The 21,417-nt window shown below is 36.6% G+C and overlaps 1 protein-coding gene across 1 annotated transcript in view; it reads left to right on the top strand.

Moving 5' to 3' along the window:
* Window positions 1-17,162, top strand: part of otofa (otoferlin a) — an 80,165-nt gene extending 63,003 nt beyond the window's left edge. Inside the window, exons 25-46 of the mRNA XM_079831805.1 lie at window positions 1,053-1,187; window positions 1,963-2,124; window positions 2,615-2,734; window positions 2,853-3,014; window positions 3,098-3,260; window positions 4,181-4,251; window positions 4,625-4,654; window positions 4,784-4,918; window positions 5,026-5,101; window positions 6,114-6,253; window positions 7,180-7,317; window positions 7,426-7,563; window positions 7,643-7,770; window positions 8,395-8,565; window positions 9,483-9,643; window positions 9,748-9,890; window positions 10,143-10,231; window positions 12,725-12,823; window positions 14,798-15,039; window positions 15,232-15,410; window positions 15,540-15,640; window positions 16,847-17,162. Of these exons, the coding sequence (XP_079687931.1) occupies window positions 1,053-1,187; window positions 1,963-2,124; window positions 2,615-2,734; window positions 2,853-3,014; window positions 3,098-3,260; window positions 4,181-4,251; window positions 4,625-4,654; window positions 4,784-4,918; window positions 5,026-5,101; window positions 6,114-6,253; window positions 7,180-7,317; window positions 7,426-7,563; window positions 7,643-7,770; window positions 8,395-8,565; window positions 9,483-9,643; window positions 9,748-9,890; window positions 10,143-10,231; window positions 12,725-12,823; window positions 14,798-15,039; window positions 15,232-15,410; window positions 15,540-15,640; window positions 16,847-17,027 (2,964 nt within the window). The 3' untranslated portion in view covers window positions 17,028-17,162. The remainder of the gene's footprint in view (window positions 1-1,052; window positions 1,188-1,962; window positions 2,125-2,614; window positions 2,735-2,852; window positions 3,015-3,097; window positions 3,261-4,180; window positions 4,252-4,624; window positions 4,655-4,783; window positions 4,919-5,025; window positions 5,102-6,113; window positions 6,254-7,179; window positions 7,318-7,425; window positions 7,564-7,642; window positions 7,771-8,394; window positions 8,566-9,482; window positions 9,644-9,747; window positions 9,891-10,142; window positions 10,232-12,724; window positions 12,824-14,797; window positions 15,040-15,231; window positions 15,411-15,539; window positions 15,641-16,846) is intronic.
* Window positions 17,163-21,417: the final 4,255 nt, after the last annotated feature.

Here is a 21,417-nt window from a genome sequence, read left to right as displayed (position 1 = left end):
GGGTGAGTAAATGATGACAGAATTTTCATTTTTGGGTGAACTATCCTTTTAAGTCCTGTAAGTTGCGAGGTGGGGCCTCCATGGATCAGACTTGTTTGTTCAGCACATCCCACAGATGCTCGATTGGATTGAGATCTGGGGAATTTGGAGGTGGACAGGGGTCAGCATGGGCCCCCTGACTGGTCTGTGGCTATGCAGCCCCAATGCGCAATAAACTGCGATGCACTGTGTATTCTGACACATTTCTATCATAACCAGCATTAACTTCTTGAGCAATTTGAGCTACAGTAGCTCGTCTGTTTGATCGGACCACACGGGCCAGCCTTCACTCCCTACGTGCATCAAAGAGCCTTGACCGCCAATGACCCTGTCGCCGGTTCACCACTGTTTCTTCCTTGGACCACTTTTGTTAGATACTGAACACTGCAGACCGTGAACACCCCGCAAGAGCTGCAGTTTTGAAGATGCTCTGACCCAGTCGTCTAGCCAACACAATTTGGCCCTTGTCAAACTCGCTCAAATCTTTACGCTTGCCCATTTTTCCTGCTTCTAACACATCAACTTTCAGGACAAAATGTTCACTTGGTGCCTAATATATCCCACCCGCTAACAGGTGCCGTGATGAAGAGTTAATCAGTGTTATTCACTTCACCTGCAGTGGTCATAATGTTATGCCTTATCGGTGTACATTTCATATACTATGTTTTATAAATGTGAAATTGATTTATATTTAAATATAATATAAATATTGATATAAATGTACTATATATTAATACTTTTATTTATAATATTGTTTTCTAAAATGCTTGCCGTGATGGTAGTGACAGCATTATTTGGGACTGCAATTGTGTGTTATTATTTATTTATACTTTGTACACAAATGTCAAACTAAATAATCGAATTACTCTTTAAATAAGGAAAAAGTGAAAAAAAAAAAGTAATAAAAAAAGACATTAAGTCTAAAGATATTATATCCTGACTTTTAATTTTAGAATTACGTTGGTTCTCCTAACTGATGAATCATCCATGAATGTGTATGTGGTATATTTCAGGTCCTCAGTGAGACTCTCTGTCCTACATGGGATCAGTTGCTCGTATTTGATAATGTTGAACTCTACGGTGAGGCCGGTGAACTCCGTGACGATCCTCCAATCATAGTCATTGAACTGTATGACCAAGACACTGTGGTAAGTTTATATAAGTCTTATAGCCACAAATAAAAGCGAAATATCCTAAATTAAATGTAATTGTTTGCTAGTTCAGTGGGCAAATCTTTTAACATAATCCCCCCTATGTATGCATCACAATAAGATAAGTGTGTGAAAATGTGCCCTATTGTCCTGACTTGGTGTTTCTTCCTGTTTAAAATCTTCTGGTCCTGCCCTTTTGTTGGACAACGTTTTGGCTAAGTAGAGTGTGAACACATATTTCAACACTACTGTCAATCTGTGTTTGCATAAAAAGCTGATTTCAACAAGGCATGCAAGAAGTGAGATTGCTTGTCCCAAAAACAAGATCAAATCTTTTTTCTTGCCATTTCCCTTACTTGCGGATAAAAACACAATTTCCTGTGGTGATAAACTACCTCTTGCATTCCCTTGGTTGTGACAGTTCAGAGGGTTAACAACGGAATGTTTCTTTGTAGTTGTAGTCTCTACAGTAGTTTGTAGTAATCATTGCTGTGGTTTATTTCATTTACAGCTAAAGACCAAGATTAGATATAATAGAGAGTGATTGAGCACAGATGAAGAAACTAAAAAAAAGCATCATTTTTATTATGTGAATGCAAACCTTTATGTTCATCATTTAACAAAAATATTTATAATTGACAACCAAAGATTGATATTAAAGCCCCAGCAATACAGTAGCCAGTATGTGAACGTTTTACAAGGAATGTGACCACACTGACCCCTGGTGTTCAGAGATGGTAGTGTAACTTGCATGTTTTTGTGTGGCATCCAGGGGAAAGCCGAGTTCATTGGTCGAACATTTGCAAAGCCACTAACTAAGATGGTTGATGAACACTACGGGCCCCCGCGGTTTCCCCCCCAGCTGGAGTACTATCAGATCTACAGAGGAAACTGCACTGCAGGAGATCTGTTGGCTGCTTTTGAACTACTGCAGGTACTGGTTGTGATCAGCGTGTACATACTCCAATCTTGAATGGACTCTCAGTCAAAGCTTGGCCTATCTATTCATACAGTAAATGTTGCTTAAATAGCACAGCTGCAGATCACTCTGTCACTTTTCCTCCCACATGTCTTTGATTCTTGATCGTTTTATGTAATTTCCCATCACATTTTTCCACAATCCTCTCTCCTATCTTTCTGCTTTACTCTTCCGTGGAACCTTTGACAGATTCCTTATGATGATGAGGAGATCAGAAGGGCTCTTATTGCTGTCCATGACTTTGCTGTGCCTCAGATCAAGGTGCAATAAACAAAATAGCATTTCCCCCTCTTTAATTCTTTTCTTTGTTTTTCATTCTTGTTTAAGTGACTTCATCCTCTTTGCTATTGCTGTGCTTTTGCATTTGTACTGTTTTACAAGGCATTGTCGAGGTTTGAAAAATGAAGTTATATATCTTCACTCTTAACTATCTGTTTATCCACAGATTGGTCCAGCAGGGCGGACAGCACTTCCTCCAATTGACGGCCCAACTGATTCTGACCGCGGGCCCATTCTGCCTGTTCCATTGGGCATACGACCAGTTCTCAGCAGATATCGCATAGAGGTGAAAAGAGCCATAGAAAGCCACAATAAGAATGTTAACAATTGGATTAACTACATTTACAGCTCATCATTTATTTTGCATCAAAAGTGTTGAGCTCACGGCCTTTGTTTCTCTCCAGGTCCTCTTTTGGGGTCTGAGGGACCTTAAAAGAATCAACCTGGCCCAGGTGGACAGGCCCCGTGTGGACATTGAGTGTGCAGGGAAAGGAGTTCAGTCAGCCCTCATTCAGAACTACAAGAAGAATCCAAACTTCAGCACATTAGTCAAGTGGTTTGAAGTGGTGAGTACATTTTTATTTATAAAAAATCTTTCTCCACTTTGTTTCTGATTTTAAAAGTTAACTCAAGTAATTTTGTGCTGCAGGATCTGCCAGAAAATGAGCTACTCCATCCACCCCTCAATATTCGGGTGGTGGACTGTAGGGCATTTGGACGCTACACCTTGGTGGGCTCTCATGCTGTGACCAGCCTTCGCAAATTCATCTACAGCCCCCCAGACAAGACCGCTAACAACTGGGCTCACACTGGTACCTGACAAATACACATATACTCACTGTAAATCTCCAATAATTAAGTATGACAATGCAATGCTTTTCTAATTCACACTTGTATTAAATTGTTGATAATGATATTTAAATTCCAGCGATCAAAGATGACAATTCGTTTAATTAATTAATGATTTTAATTATGAAATCATATATAATGTAAAGCTGGTCAAATTTCACTCGTCAATGTAGGAACTTTTATGTAGACATCAATACTTTTATTCAGCGAGGATGCAATAAATTGATCAAAAGTGAAAGTAAAAATGTTTAAAATGTTACTATTTAAAAATGCTTTTGAACTTTCTATTCGTTAAATAATTCTGAAATGTTTTTTATTAAGGCTCAAAAATATTAAGCTACTATTTTAAACATTAATAATAGAAAGAAATGTTACTTGAGCACCAAATCAGCATATTAGAATAATTTGTGAAGGATCATGTGACACTGAAGACTGGAGTAATGGCTGCTGATCTTTGCCATCACAGGAATAAATTACATATATTAAAATAAAAACAGTTATTTTAAGTAATAATAATTTTTCACAATATTAACTGTATTTTTGATCAAATAAATGCAGTCTTCATGAGCATTAGAGACTTCTTTTAAAAACATAAAAATCTTACCAATCCCAACCTTTTGAATGGTTGTGTGTATAAAGAAAGGTTACAGTATGTCTCTTTTATTTTGAATTTCTTTTTCCAGCTTTTCTGACTTTTCTCTATTCCTTCTTCCTTTCCCTCTTTACGGTCTTAACCTTTCTGTCCTGGTGCTGGTCTTGGGTCATTGGTTGCTAAATCTTATGACCCTACCCACACCAGCTAGACTGGCCAATGGATACATGGCTCTCACCAATGGGACGTCTCATTCCCGCCCCCACTCCCGTCCTATTTCTCATCCCTCAGGTGATATTGTGGTCAATATGGACCCTGAGCCCAACATTAAGAAGATGGACACAGTTGTCAAGATTGATGCTGTGAGTAGATGTGCCATGCTGTTATAGTTTAGAAAACTGCTCTGCTTGGTGTATTTTTGTTCCTACTGTGGTTCTGTTTATTTTACTGCTTTAAGGTTAGTGTCCCATTTTAAAGTCGGCATGAAATGGATATTGCAATAAAGAAAGGATACCATTGCAAGGGGAGGGAAATTATTTTGATTAAAGATTACAAGAGCACATAAATAAAAAATAACAATAATGTGCACAATAAATAATTTCCGTAAAAATTGGATTTCAAGATTTCATGGTGACTTTAACAACAGCCATGTGATGTGTATTCTAGTATGCTATTGTAGAATCGATTGTGGATGTTTGTATTTGATGTATGTTTTGTGTGGCCCTGTCCTTGTAGACCAGCGATGCTGTTGTTAAAGTTGACTTGGTAAGTCTTGGTTTGGTTTAGACAGATGATTTAAATGTTTTAGATTTCTTTTTCATTAAGTTAGATTAACATCGTACACACGTTACATTCATTATCAAATAAACATCACAACATCATTTGTGCTAACAGAACGAGGATGAGAAGGAGAAAGAGAAAAAGAAGAAGAAGAAAAAGAAGGGAGAAGATGTGGAGGAAGAGGAGCCGGATGAGAGCATGTTGGACTGGTGGTCCAAATACTTTGCCTCAATAGAGACTATGATGGAGGTGGGAGGAACTGTCTTTTAATTTCAACTTTGTAAAGATCCTTTACATTTAATATGTACTGTGTCATACTGTAATATTTGACTGAAATATTCTTTCTGTGAATGCAGAATCTCAGATCCCAGGAGGCCGCTCTGGCAGAGGCAGAGGAAAGAGAAGATTTGGAGATAGCAGCAGAGAGTGCAGGTGAGCAGTGCAGTTTGTGCTCATAAATAGAACTAACGTTCTTGTCAGGAACTGATAAGCACTCTCATCCCATATCCATCACTGTTGTAGTCATGACATAATCCCCCGGTTTCACAGACAAGGTCTGTCCCAGACTAAAATGCATCTTTGAGCTGTTTTAACTGAAGGAAACTTGCACTGACATATCTTAAAATATGTCAGTGCCATTGTTTTGTCTCAAGATGCACTTTTTTTCAAGGCACGTTTATAGAAGCTATGCCCTAATTGAACTAAGGCATAATCCTGGCTTAATCTAAACCATGTCTGTGAAACCGGCCCAAAAAGTATTTGTATATATTTTTTCATGCCATGAAAGTTGGACACCACAATCGTTTAAATACTATAAAAAATCTCCACTTTGTGATCAAATTTATTTGCATATTACTTGTAATTCAATTGAATTGTAATGTATGAATGAAGAGTATTTAAAGGAGTAGTTCACTTTAAAGGGGCTATATGCGTTTTTCTGAAATTTAAACTCGCGACTGACACCTGTGGCCAAAAAACAGAACTGCTCTTATTTTCTGCTCGCTCTCGCAGCAGTGGTGACGTCACATCCGCAGACAGCGCGGGAAAAAAACGACCCGCCAGAAAATAGGAAAAATAGGATACAGGCTTATAGGTGCACCCACTGTGAGCGGACAAGGTGTCAGTATGCTCATCAGGAGATGTTTGAGTCATAAATGGTAAAATAAAAAGGCTATTGTTACGTTTATTTTGGGGAAAAAGTTGCATATAGCCCCTTTAAAGTGAAAATTACCCCATAAATGTATTTATGTATTTCATTAATGTTTTTAATGAAAAGATAAGATACATTATCCATGTTAGTTTGTTACTTTAGAAAAGCTCTCATGGTTCGAAAACATAATTATTCATTACAAACGTCCATTCAAATTTGCCCCGTACATGTTGGGCTCATCCATTTCTCATTTCCTCATTTCCATTGTACCTGTCCATTCACCCCTAACCTCAGAGATCAAAGCTGATGAATTTCCTATGAAAGGCACCAAACCCAAGGAGAAGACCAAAGACAAGAAGACCTCCAAGGATAAAAAGAAGAACCACGATGGCACAGAAAAACGACCTACAAAACCAAAAGTTGATGAACTTATGGTCAGTGCGTCTTCTTGAAAATATTAGTCTTTCTTTCTTGCTTTATAAAGAGCTTTAATTTAAAATGAACTGTTCGAAAGTTTCAGGTCAGTAAGATGTTTTTTTTTTCCTTCATTGTCAAAAAATGTCTATTTCAAATAAATGGTTATTTTTCAAATCATGAAAGAATTCGGAAAAGTACCATGGCTTTCACAATAACACAAACATTTTTAACTGTGATAACAATAAGAATGTTACTTGTGCACCAAATCAGTATTATTAGAATCATTTCTGAAGGATCATGACACTGAAGAAGACTAGAATACAGTTGAAAATTCAGCTTTGCCATCACAGTAATAAAATACTTTTTAAAATATATAAAAATAGAAAACAGTTCTTTTAAATTGAAATAATATTTCAAAAATTTACTGTTTTTCTGATCAAATAAATGCAGAGACTTGAACGTTAATTGTAAGAGACTTTTTGGTCACACTTTACAATAAGGACTCATTCATTAACATTAGTTAATGTATTAACTAACATGTACTAACAATGAGCAATACATTTGTTACAGTATTTATTAATCTTTATAATGTTAGTTAATCAAAATCCAGTTCATTGTTTGTTCATGTTAGTTCACAGTGCATTAACTAATGTTCACAAATACAACTTTTGATTTGAATAATGTATTAGTAAATGTTGAAATTAACATGAAATAAGATGAATAAATGCTGTAGAAGTATTGGTCATTCTTAGTTCATGTTAACTACAGTAGTTAATTGATGTTTACTGATGAAACCTTATTGTAAAGTGTTAGCAACTTTAGCATTTAAAAAAATGTCCAAACCCCAAACTTTAAAATGATAGGGTACATTAGCTAAATGAACTATGATCTGTTGCAATTGAACCTAATTTCAATATATAAAATATAAACACCTTTATCTCAGGTGTACAATAAAGAGCTCGAGTGTGAGTATGGTAACTTTGAGGACTGGCTCCACACCTTCAACCTGTATAGAGGAAAGGCCGGAGATGATGATGACCACAATGTGATTGATGATGACAGAATTGTGGGCAGATTCAAGGTAAGAATATATACATATATATAATACAATATAATGTATAGATCGGGTTTCAGAATTAGAGTATGAACATGTAATTTTGACATTTGACTCCGTCTCCTTATGAATTAGGGCTCCCTCTGTATGTATAAACTACCACTGTCTGAGGAGATCACCAGGGAGGCAGGATTTGACCCAAATATGGGAATGTTCCAGAGTATTCCTCACAATGACCCTATCAATGTTCTCATCAGGATTTATATCATTAGAGTAAGTGAATTCAACTCTGAATTATAGGTGTTATTAATGCAGTACTGTGTCAGCTAAAGTAACATGACTCTCTTCTCAGGCCACTGACCTGCATCCTGCAGATATAAATGGTAAAGCAGACCCTTATATAGTCATTCGATTGGGAAAGTCAGAGATTCGGGACAAGGAGAACTATATATCCAAGCAGCTGAATCCTGTCTTTGGAAAGTGAGTAGGCTATACTCAGTGTTGGGGAGTCACTAGTTACATGTAACTAGATTACATAATTTAATTACAAAATAAATGTAACTGTAATCAGTTACAATTACTGAGATTTTTTTTTAAATTAAATTATAGTTACTTATGAAAATGTTAATGACTACAAAGAGGGTTACATCTGAATATTTTCTGTAAAAAGCTGGGATATGTTGAATAATATTATATTGTTGCTTTGCCTGTTTTTGATGTGCACGATGCCTCCTCCCATTTAGTAATGCAATGCTACTCTGATGCTTTTTATTGGTTCTCTTGTTTAAATTTGCAGTACACCACATCTGCCAATTACATCAATCCACATTGCCGCTGAAAGCTTTAGGCTACAACCTGTCTGAGAGTTGCCACTATGGCAAGTGATAAAAAGGCGTTTCAGTGCTGGAAATTCGAAATCAAATGTAATCAGTTAAATTATTTTAATAAAGTAATTGCAATAGTTACACTACTTATTACATTTTAAACAGGGTCAATCTTCCCAACACCAACCAAACCAATGATTGGTTTGAGCTCATGCTAAAATATATTAATTTCTTGAAAGCACTTCATTTAGCACACCCTTCTCTCTCTCCTTCCCTAAAGGTCTTTCGACATAGAGGCCACATTCCCAATGGAGTCCATGCTGACTGTGGCAGTATATGACTGGGATTTAGTCGGAACCGATGACCTGATTGGTGAGACTAAGATTGATTTGGAGAACAGATACTACAGCAAACACAGAGCCACGTGTGGCATTGCATCTAACTACTCTGTGTGAGTACTCTCTGCCCCTTTTTTAGTTGATACAGGAGAGCAACACATTGAACATGAACCACTCAAAGCTTTATAGAATAACATGTGAAGGTAGGGACACACCAAACCAACACAAAAGAACTAGTGCTGATGAAAGCTGACTGTGTTGTCGCCTGCTTCGGGGAAAAAAACAGCACCTGAACACCCTAAAAGGACTACAGGCGACTGTCAACTAGCACGTGCGTTTAAAGGTTTAAGCAGATATATTCGTCTATATTCGTCATTCAAAAAGGGAAAGCGAAACTAAGACTGCAGGTATACAAACATAAACAAAGCAGCGCTTGCTTACCGTATTGAATATCAATTACACTCTTCTTTATTCCAATCCGTTCATGTTATTATGAAAAAAATTGCGCAGTATTGCTCAGGTAAGATGACATAAAATTATAACAGCCTTCTGTCTTTTCAGTTTTGACTTACCTGCTCGTTTTCATTACTTTTGCTCTTATTCTCGTGCAATGACTCTTTGCTAAGCTGAACAGCCAATCAGAGTTCTCTCTCTCATTGACGGCTCGACATCGGCTAAAAAAAACCCAGACGCCATCCGACTAGATCCAACAGTGCGGAACACACCGAAAAAACTAAGTCAGCCGACGCTCAAAAATGGCCCGACGTTGCTTGGTGTGTCCCTGTCTTTAAAGTATTTTCATTTTAAGGTTATCAATCGATTACTTTTATTTTACATAATGTGACAATGAATTTATCTAATTAATTGCACGTCATAAATATCATAAGAGAACAGCCACACCCATAATAATCAATTTAATCAAGTTCTTTGATCAGTCCAAGGCAAACATAGTCTTTATAATTAGCCACCCTAAATTGTGTTAAGCTGACAGTTTTATATTTTAAATCTCACTGTGCATCCATCCATCCAGCAATGGTTACAATGTATGGCGGGACCCTCAGAAGCCAACTCAGATCCTTGCTAAGTTGTGCAAAGAAGGTAAATTGGATGGACCCCACTATGGACCTGGTGGGAAGGTCAAAGTTGCAAACCGCATCTTTCTTGGGCCAACAGAAATTGAGGATGAGAGTGGTGAGACATTTAAGAGCTTATACAGAGAATGCAATCTAATGTAATTTAAGTATGTTTTCTTCTTCTATTATATATGAAAATGTATCGATTTCTTTGGCTTACAGGTCTGAAGAAGCACACAGAAGAACACTTGGCTCTTACTGTTCTTAGGCATTGGGAGGAAATCCCTCGTGTTGGTTGCAAACTCATCCCTGAGCATGTGGAGACCAGGCCGCTCCTCAACCCTGACAAGCCAGGCATAGAGCAGGTATGCAAGAGTGTGCAACAAAATACAACTCTTATTACAGAGGACATTTCTATGGTTCACAAGTTCAGAGGATGAATAAACAGCCGCATCATTTTTAGAAATTAATTTATGCTGGATAAATGAGGGAATGTAAATGAAAATGTGAGGGAATGTAAATGAAAATGTAATGTTAATGAAAAAAAATAGTGCATTATCAATTTGTCCTTATTACATTGTAACTAACTTGTCAACTCAATTTTCATAATCTCACAGGGAAGAATTGAAATGTGGGTGGACATGTTTCCCATGGATGTACCAGCACCAGGACCATCCATTGACATATCACCACGCAAACCAAAGAGGTAGATGATTCTGTTCAAGGTCTCAGATTACTCCATTTTGAACACATTTTAAATCAGGATCAGTGAGACTTTTGTTGCTTTTTCTTTATTCATGCTCTTGTAATCTCAAATAGTAAGGCTTCAATCTTTCATGTGTGCATTCATTTTTACAGAGTTTTTTACTTAAAGTCTCTAGGTACATGGAACAAATGTGATTTTGATATGTGCGTCACTGAGTTTAGCCTTGAAGAAAAGATAGGAACTTTAATAAACATTCATGCTTAGATCACACTCTCACTCTTAGATCATTGCACCCTTAAGCAAGGAACAGATTGCTTTGTTATCTGGACTGCTTATGCAATTAATATTCTTTGGATGACTTAGAAGCTTTGGATGAAGAAGTAGCTGTGAATGGCGAATTACCAAACTACAGAATGTCTTTTTACTTCACTTGTTTTTTTATAATTGTTTACTACAGTATAATATTTTTTAACTGTTCAACTACATAGATACTACTGTAGTTCAGCTACAATTAGATACAAAACAGATGACACTCTTTCTCACCTAGAGTTTGTAGATTTTAGAGTTTGTAGATTCAACACAGTCCTTTTCCTTTTTCCTCTCATACTTACTCTGCCAGCTTCACTCCTCTCATCTGCCTTTAATTTTATTCATGTTAATCATCTAAAGAATGTGCCAATTTTTAATAAGGCCTGGACTGTGAATTTGTCCTACTTGAGTCTGAGATATTCATGCACCACAAAGTCCAAATGTGCAGTTTATTGTCATAAATGTAAATTGCAGCCTGTGCACAGCATAATTACGTGGAAAAAATGTAAGGCTGATTTTATTTGGATAGGATTGAATCGTGAAAAGTGAGCACTACAGAATAGAGCCAGACCTGTGAGTTTGCTAAAATGATGCCTAAAAAGTTATTTTTGCAAATTCAATACCATTATCCAATAGTGCGCGCAGACTAAAGGCCTGTTCACACCAAGGATGATAACAATAAAGATAACACTAAAAATATAGTTCTGAAAATCGTTATCAATATTAAAGAATAGCACCACAGCTATAATGATAATGGCACAGAGAAAAAATATCATTGGAATCACTTTCAGAACGATTTTATCCAGCTGATGAACAATAAAAACATTGAAAGCCAATCAGAATCCATCGAGCATTTAAAGACAAGCACGTGCTTAGAATAAACAGAATGATATCATCCGCTGGTGTGGACTCTAAGATAGTTACCTTTATAGTTATCTTTGTACTTATTGTTGGTGTGAATAACCCATAAAGGGATAGTTCACCCAAAAACGAAAATGTGATGTTTTTCTGCTTACCCCCAAGGCATCCAAGATGTAGGTATCTTTGTTTCGAATAAGGTCAAAATACCAGCCGGGTCATAGATATATACATAGATGCCTCATTAGTGCCTGCGCGGATCGGTCGAATGAGGAATCAACGTATATATTTCTATGATCTTTGCGGGTATTTTGACCTTACTCGCAGGAAGTTATGGCGGTCTGGAGAGCTGATGACATTCGTCTGATATGAGGTGAAATAATAGCATAAATACCGTTCGGTTTCTCGCAGAAACCGATCTTTTCGTGTCTTAAGACATCAATGTGTCGTCACGAGCCGCATGGTTTAATTTGAAGTTGTCTGTGCATGTTTTTTTTTACTCTAATAGAATTAGACCCCATTCACATGCATTATAAGACTGACAGACAGCAACGGTTGAAGTTAAAAATCTTAATTTGTGTTCTACTGAAGAAACAAAGACACCTACATCTTGGATGCCCTGAGGGTAAGCAGAAAAACATAACATTTTTGTTTTTGGGTGAACTATCCCTTTAAGGGCCAGATTTACTAAACAGGGGAAATTAGCGTGAGAGTGCAATTCTAAAAAAGCGCAGATGGGAGTGGAAAATTCTGATTCTACTGATGACGCGCAAATTAATGAACACAGACGCAGCTGGATCATTTCCATAATGACCAACGCAATCTACCAAGAGCAGCGCAAATTAGCATCTGGTTTAAGACATGCTTATTTGGGGCGGTAAATGATGCTGCAATCACCAGTAAATTGACGAGCGCAAACCTTAGTAAATCACCTTGCGTGATTTATTTAAATACTCTCCTCCCATACAATTTTTCACTGCGTGTCATTAGCAAGGTGGTCGTTAGGGTTTGCGCTGGTGCAAGCTGTTCATAAATCTGGCCCTAAATTTTAAAAAAGCAAATTAATTTCAGAGTAGACTATTATGTTTTGATTACGAAGACAATTTTCGATCAATTACAAGTCAAGGAACATGCATTAAGAAAGTAAAAAGGTCAGTCAAATGTCTTTGCAGAGCAGTTTTTACCTTTTTACTTTGGTTATATTAAATTATAATCTTAAGTAATATTTTTTATTTGAATCGAACATTTTTAGGTTAGAACACTATAGTATTTACAGTGTGAGATGATGATCCCATTCTTTTCCTTCCCCCCCCACTCATCTCCCAGATATGAGCTCAGGGTGATAATATGGAATACTGACGAGGTAATACTGGAAGATGATGATTACTTCACAGGGGAAAAGTCCAGTGACATATTTGTGAGGGGGTAGGTATGGGCTGGTGTTTGAAAAGTGTGTGGTTAATCGGGTACCTTTTGTTTGTTTTTTTGTTTCTGTTTCCTTTTGTTGTTTGTCTGTCTTGTTGCGTTTGGTGTTATTTTGTCTATCCCCCCTCCCTGCCCCCCACGTCATTGCTGTGCTGTTATCTAGCTTTGAGCTTCGTGTTATTATTTGGAACACTGATGACGTAGTTCTAGAGGACGATGCTTTCATGACAGGAGAGAAGATGTCTGACATCTATGTCAGGGGGTAAAGACGATACGATCGCATGGCTTGACCGCTCTGCCTACCGCCTGCAAAAATCTGTACCTGCCCCTTCCATTCACAACCAATGAACAAATACCACCTTCCATGCAGATCCAAGTTAAACAGGACCATATCATTCAGAATGATGCTGCTGTTTAGTTAGCACCTCTGATTTAATTTGATAATATTATTATTTACATTAATTCAATTGTCTCAATTCCCTTGATAATTGATATCAAATATTAATATAAAATTTATATTTAATATTTAATAACTGGTATGGTCTTGGTTTATAAGTATGTCTTTCACAGTATCAAATACTGCATGAAAGCATAAGATATGTCTGTTTGCATGCCAACACCTACTTTTATAATCTGACATGTGGCATTTGCATACCAACATTTTGCTTAAGGACCGAATCTATCTATTTTTTTAAGTTACACATACAATTATGCATGTATCTGATTCATAGGGTTGGCTACTAATGGTTCAAAGAAATACATAATACAGTAGCCCTATGCGACAGACTACTCTTTCAAACTGGTAAGCTCTGCAGATGCAAGCCTCGCTACTTAAGTGCAGATAATTGACTAGATGTCAGGTCAAGCATCTATTTTTCTTTTCTATTTAAAGAGAAGATATTTGTAATTACATGCACTCTCTTTCAAATTATATTATCAAAGAGTAACAAGCACATAACTCTGAGTCATGCATTGATGATCTACAGCACATAGTCTATTTTCTAATAAAATATGGTAACACTTTAGTTTAGGGTCCAAATCTCACTATTAACTACTTGCTTATTAGGATACATAATGCTAGGATATTGATTGTTTATTAGTACTTATAAAGCACATATTAATGCCTTATTCTGCATGATCATATTCTATATCCCTTAATCCTACTATTAATAAGGCGTAATTATGAGTTTTGAGGCAAAAGTCGTAGTTAATAGTTAATTAATAGTGAGAATTGGACCCTAGTCTAAAGTGTGACCTAAAATATATACTAGGGCTGTCAAAAGATTAATCGCGATTAATCGCATCCAAAATAAAAATTTGTGTTTACATAATAGATGTGTGTGTACTCTGTTAATTATTATTTATATATAAATACACACACAAGCATGTATATATTTAAGAAAAAAATATTATTTTTATATATAAAACATTTATATATATTATAGATTATATAAATGTATATACAGTATATACATGCAAATATTTCTTAAATATATACATGAATGTGTGTCTATTTATATATAAATAATAATTAACAGAGTACACACACATATATTATGTAAACACAAACTTTTATTTTGGATGCGATTAATCGCGATTAATCTTTTGACAGCCCTAATATATACAGTATAATAATTCGGACTTCGTTAAAATGTTTAGTAACATCTTACTGCAATGACCACGGGGTATAATTTTTATTTCGTTCAGTTCCTGATGCAGTATTGAGCATCAACTTGATATGTTTAAATGCTATGATATGCATGTTGTCTATTCAGTATTTTTGTCTATACATTTCACACATTTACAAATATCTTAATGCACTTTTAATGGACACCTCTTTGTTCAGAACATATGTGCATGTTTTGTCATGTGACATACAAGAAGTCATTGATGACCGTATGTATACCATGCTTGTATAAATATTCAAATATTATTGTGCCGCTTCTAATAATTGAAAATCGCCTCCCTGCTCAGCTGGCTGAAAGGACAGCAGGAGGATAAACAGGACACAGACGTGCATTATCACTCTCTAACTGGGGAGGGAAACTTCAACTGGCGCTTTGTCTTCCCCTTTGACTATCTCATGGCTGAGGAGAAGATAGTCATCTCCAAGAAGGAATCCATGTTTTCCTGGGATGAGACAGAGTACAAGATTCCTGCTCGACTCACCCTTCAAGTATGGGATGCTGATCACTTTTCTGCAGATGACTTCCTGGGTATGCTCACAAAACTTTTTAGATATTTATCGAAATATATTTATAGATAAATATCTATATTATTAGATATTTATAACTTATTTGCATGTACAGCAAAGTACATTTGGGTTTGAAGAATAATTTGATTATTGTCATTAATAATGTGTTTCATTCAGAATATATTTTTCACGCTGCCTGTGATTATTTCCACAGGCGCGATTGAGTTGGACTTAAATAAGTTTCCCCGGGGGGCAAAAACAGCCAAACAGTGCTCTCTCAACATGGTTCTCAAAGAACATGAGCTGCCAACCATTTCCATCTTCAAACAGAAGAGAGTGAAGGGCTGGTGGCCATTTGTGGCCCGAGATGAGAATGATGAATTTGAGCTCACTGTGAGTTAATCCAATGCAATTATCTAAATGTTATTTTACTACTGCTTAATAATTAGCCAGCATATGTGGTGTATTGAAATGATTGCAAAAGATTACCTCATTAACATTCCAGCCATGTCGTGCTTGCAGGGAAAAGTGGAGGCAGAGCTCCATCTAATGACAGTGGAGGAGGCAGAGAAAAGTCCTGTCGGCCTTGGGCGGAACGAACCTGAGCCACTTGAGAAACCAAAGTAAGACATAAAGCAGCTCATGTGCACACAATTGCTTCCACTCACATGGTGCCTAATACATCTGAGAAACAATGCCGTTTCTGTTTATGAATAAATATGCTATATATTATATCTCATATACTCTAGAGTAGACTATGAAAGTCTGTTTCCACATCAAGAGTAAAAAAAGGGTATTTGTGAGGTTAAGTTTAAAATAAAGTTGCACGCATTGTGAAATATAAAGTTGCAATTGTGAGATACTGTATAAAATAGCTAGTAGAAAAAATACATTTGCAGTTATGAGGAAAAAAGTTGCAAATGAGACCACTTGGAGTTGTTTTTTATTTTAATGGTAAAACTTTAGGATGGGGAACATATATATTTAGTAAACTATGACAATGACTTTTTCCTCAAACTCCTAACTTACTGCTTATTAATAGTTAGTAAAGTAGTTTTTGTAGTGTTTAAGTTTAGGTATTGGTTAGGATTAAGGGATGTAGATTATGATCATGCAGAATAAGGCATTAATATGTGCTTTATAAGTACTAACAAACAGCCAATATCCTAGTAATATGCATGCTAATAAGCAACTAGTTAATAGCGAGAATTGAACCCTAACATAAAGTGTTACCATTTTAATGTATTCTAAAATGCGATTTATTCCTGTGATGGAAACGCAGGTCATTACATCAGTGTCACATGATCCTTCAGAAATCATTCTAGAAACATTTCTTATTATTATCTTTGTTAAAATGATTGTGCTGCTTGAAATATTTGTGGAATCTGGATTCTTTAATGAATAGAACATTTAAAAAAGCGCTGCACATATTTAAAATAGGAATCTGTAACATTATAAACGTTACAAAACATTTACCCTTTTATTTGTTTATTACTCTGAGGTGGAAACGTGCTTCCATAGTATATATGGAGTATTTCGGGTATAAAGTCTAACTGATGAGGATGTGCTACTTATACAGCTATAGAATATAGCCCTTATAAATACTGTATATAATTACAGGTATGGTCAAACACTGACACATAAAGTGGGCTAAAGTCAGAAGCGTTCTCCCCAGTGAAGAATGCCCCTCTGAAACTGTTAACTTCCCTTTCTAATACTCCCACTCTCCTCTTTCACATCCTTCCTTCCTCCTGTGACTGCCCTTTCCCTCGCCTACCCTTTCCCGCTCGTTTCCTTCATTCCAACCCCCATTCCTGTTTTGGAAAAAGTCGTCCAGACACCAGTCTTATGTGGTTCATAAACCCACTGAAGTCCATACGATACTTCATTTGGCACAACTACCGCTGGCTGATCCTGAAGGCTCTGGCCCTGCTGCTCTTCCTCCTCCTCGTTGGGCTCTTCCTCTACTCTATTCCTGGATACCTGGTCAAGAAACTCCTAGGGGCGTGAGGAGAGAGGGGAAGATCACTGGTAGCCCACTCTCACTGCCTCTGTTTTCTCTGCTTTCTGTCTCTCTCTGAGCAAACTTAAAGCTCAAACTGCAATGTCGCCATTCACAGTGTATATCTGTCTTTTTGTTACTCACACCATTTTTAGAGGCCTACAACATGGACCTGAGGGATTGTGGGTGATTTAAATGTTTTCCATTTTCCAACTTTGTGGTTTTCATTTGCCTCTGGTTGTCTGTTTGGGCAAAGACTTGCATTATTTATTATGGATTTTATGATATTTATAGTCGACTGTTTGCTACTCTGCTTTCTGAACTTACCTTTGTTGTCTAATGTGTCCTTTGACTGCTCTGAGCTCAATCCACTGCAAATGTACACCATCACTCACACACACACAGTAGACCTAGGCGAATGTTTTTACCAGCTCTGTGGAATAGTTTACCCAAAAATTAAGATTGTGCCATCATTTACTCGCCCCCTTGTTGTTCCAAATCTGTGTGACATTTTCTTTTTTTCTGTGAAATGCAAAAGTGCTGTTTGGACCCCATTTACTTAGCCTGGATGCCAGCCGAACTTAGCCCCGCCCACAACATTTGAGTTCCAGAGCGTTTCGGACCAATCAAATTGTCAGGGCGGGCTTTATACGATGATGGACAGATGATCAACAGTAGTCATGCACGTCACCAAAGAGGGCTTGGGTTGAATTCGTTCTAATCCTAAACGGAGAACTTGTTCGTATATGCATTCACCTTTACTATTTCTCTCAAAAATGAGGATCGTTTTGGTAAATACTCCTTAAATTCTTTTTTACAACACCGGCAAAGATCGTTTACGCTCATCTTCTTCTTCTACTTCTTCCAGCGTGCATGCAGTTGAGTTCTGTTGACAACTATGCATCACTCCGTTGCTCTGATTGGTTGTAGGTCTATCCAATTGAGTGCAGAGCCATTTTCTTTCCTGGCTCGGTTGAAACACGCCTCATAATCACAGCCCAATGGAACAGTATCAGACTCATATTCTGACTAGAATCTGAGTATGACGACGTCAGGCTACCATTTACTTTAAATGTATGGACAAAAAACATATATGCTCAGCAAAAGAAAGTCATACAGGTTTGGAATGGCATTAAAGTCGGCATAAAATGGAAGTTGCTATAGTTTTTTCTTTCCTATTGTGATGTATATCCGAGTGAAATGGCTTCTCCAACAAGAAAATAATGCAGGGCGGGACTTGATTTTATCGATCGGGAATTGATTGGATCGTTGTGGTTTGCTATTGCTGCGATCTCATGTGAGTGCGCTGGCGTACACATCATCAGAGAAGAGATGTCATTGCAAGTGAAAGTTATATATTTGTACATTTTTAATAAACAATGCAATATTCATGTTCATTTTTAAGTGAACTATCGCCTTAAATGGTTAATATGCCTTTAAGAGATTTTACAACTTTTCAGTCATGTTACCAATCATCTTACTAACCACTAACATTTGTATTACCTCTCTTCCTCCATCATCCATGGTTTCACCTTTCAACTCACCACCTCTTACCTGCAACCCCTTCACCACCTCCACTACTTCCAATCACAGCCGGCCTGACACCACCTTCCTGTGGTTTTTGAGCCCGCTGAAGGCCATCCGTTACCTGATATGCAACCGCTACAAGTGGCTCATCATCAAGATCATCTTGGCTCTGCTGCTGCTGATCATGGTGGGCCTGTTTCTCTACAGCATGCCAGGCTATCTGGTCAAGAAGCTGCTTGGGGCCTAAAGAGGGGTCAGAAAGGTTCATTTGAGAGATTCTGATTTGCCCATGACCTCTAATATTTGCATACAATTTACAGCACTTCTTTTACTTTTAAACGATATCTCAAGAGTTTACCATCCTTCACAGTTGCACTCTAAGCATAACGTATCAAATATCTTGACTTTTTCGGTATCGATTTGCATGTCTAACCTGGAAAAGATCAATTATCTCATTTGCTGTTTATTTGTACATTTTAAGAGTAAGAGGAAAATGAAAGCAGCACTGTTTATTTTTGGTACGAAATTAAATAAACTGGACTAGCGTTTCCGGTATCCGTTCAAATGTTCATATGAATGCATTCCTTCAGATTCTTGGATTTTGTTGTTATTGTCTAGACGTGTATGTATCGCTGCTAAAAGCACAATAAGCATGCAACTTTGTCTAATGTAAGATGACTTGTTCATCAGTGGCTGCGGTCTGAAGAAAAATATTATTATATTGTTGCAGGCCTCATATATACACTATGTTGTTTGATTACACTTTGCCTTGATGTTTGCACCTTCAGTCCATGACACAAATCTTCTGCACTCCAGTAATATAATGTTGTTTATCCTTCAGAGAAACACACAGACACTAGTAGGGGGATGATGTTTCATTTGACATTTCAAGTTTAAATAACACAATAGGATGCTCTATCTTATACTTCCTACTGTTGATTTTGCTTGCTGTGTACAGTTACTTAGCATGTACTTGTTTGCTTGCTATTAACTGTTGCTCTGTTTAATGAATGGCATTTGACCATGGACTTGTTTGCACTGATTTTAGCTTGTTTATATAAAAAGAGTGTATTTTTAATTGTTTACAAGTGTGCAATATGGATTGATTTATTTATTTTTGTCAGTATGAAGACAATAAAATGAACTCATTGAGATAAAAACACTGAACGTGTTTCGTGTTTCCATAGTGCGGGTATGCATGTATGTGTGTGTGATAGTTTAAAACCCTGTTCTCTTTCACACAGTCGTCCAACTACTAGCCTGTCGTGGCTGTTGAGTCCAATACGGGTGACCTGCATAATGGGTTGGCGGCAGTATAAATTGGCCACAGTGGTGACTCTGCTCAGCATAACCGGGCTGATCTTTTTGGGCCTCCTGTTCTATTCTCTGCCTTCAGCTTTCATCCAGAAGATCTTCAACATCTCAGGATAACCTGATCAATCATCTGCAATATGAGCAAATATGCACAAAACAGATAATTAATCAATGAATAGCATCACTTAAAAGCACTGCTGATTAAATGCATTTACAAATGCATGGCATAATATAATTTCTTTGTTTGAAGGCAAATGTGAGTTTGAGATAATCTGTCTGTTATACATATTATTGGTAACACTTTACAATAAGGTTTCATTAGTTAACTAGTTCAAATTAACTAATAATTAACCACACTTCCTCAGCTATTATTAATCTTAGTTAATGCTAATATAAACATTTAGCCTAGTAATACATTCAAATCAAAAGTTGTATTTGTTGGCATTAGTTAATGCACTGTGAACTAACATGAACAGTTGCCTTTTTAATAACTAACATTAATACAAATGTGTTGCTCATGGTTATTTCATATTAGTGATACACCAATGTTAACAAATTAAACCTTGTTGTGAAGTGTTATCATATTATTAAATGCTGGTGTTTGGCTCTTGACAATGTGTTTTTTTGGTGTTCCTTCTACTCTGAGCTTGTTGGCACTGTGGACTGTCTTTAAAATTTGATATAATTAATTTGTCTTACAATGTTTAACATTGTCTATGCATGCAATATCAGAAATATCGTCATTTCTTAGTCTTATTTCTGAAAGTCATGAACTTTCCACCACATCTCAACTTGCATTGTGTTTGATAACATTCTGTGGAAAAAGTGATGCTAATGACATTTTAAATATTTTAATGGAATAAAATAGTTGACCTTTGCTAAAAGCTAATTTCATGGCTGACATTTTGTGCATTATAAATGGCTATATAAATAATATTTTCATACTATTAGCTTAATTTTAGACCAGCTTGATTGGAAATGTCATACAAAAAGGGACATTCTGCTAATCTACTGGTTTATTTACTTAAGATAGCTTATATTGTCATGGATTTGAATATGTAATAAAAACGTTAAAATATTCTAGTTTTAATAAATCTACCCCAGCCCCAGGGATATTAAAAGTGCCCTTAGTTGAAGAACACTTTGTATGCTCTAATTTGTGTTAGGATATTTTTTAAAGTAATTCCCTACCTGTTATGTTCATTCTATAATATTTTTGCTGAAATTAAAATATTTATTTGAACATGCGTCCTGGTTTGTATAACATTATATTTTATTATTACATCATAATTCGTATAAGTATGATAAGAAGGCATTATAAATACCACAAGTATGCATTTGTCTTTATATCTTACATTAAAATTGGTGCAATGGAATAAATAAATAAAATAGCAACGTTTTCTCATTGAATATTAAATTTGTTACAATACATCATCACTTTTGTACATTTCATAAAACTAGTTTGCCACCTCATAGCCACCGTACCTCACCGAGGCGCAGAACTACACGTCGAGCTCCTATTGGCTACGGTCGTCTCCGGGTGGAGGTGCGCCAATC

Source organism: Gobio gobio (assembly GCF_949357685.1).
Source record: "Gobio gobio genome assembly, chromosome: 12".
Classification (NCBI taxonomy): Eukaryota; Metazoa; Chordata; class Actinopteri; order Cypriniformes; family Gobionidae; genus Gobio; species Gobio gobio.
Note: the sequence above shows the minus strand (reverse complement) of the source record. Positions and strands in the feature narration are given on the sequence as shown.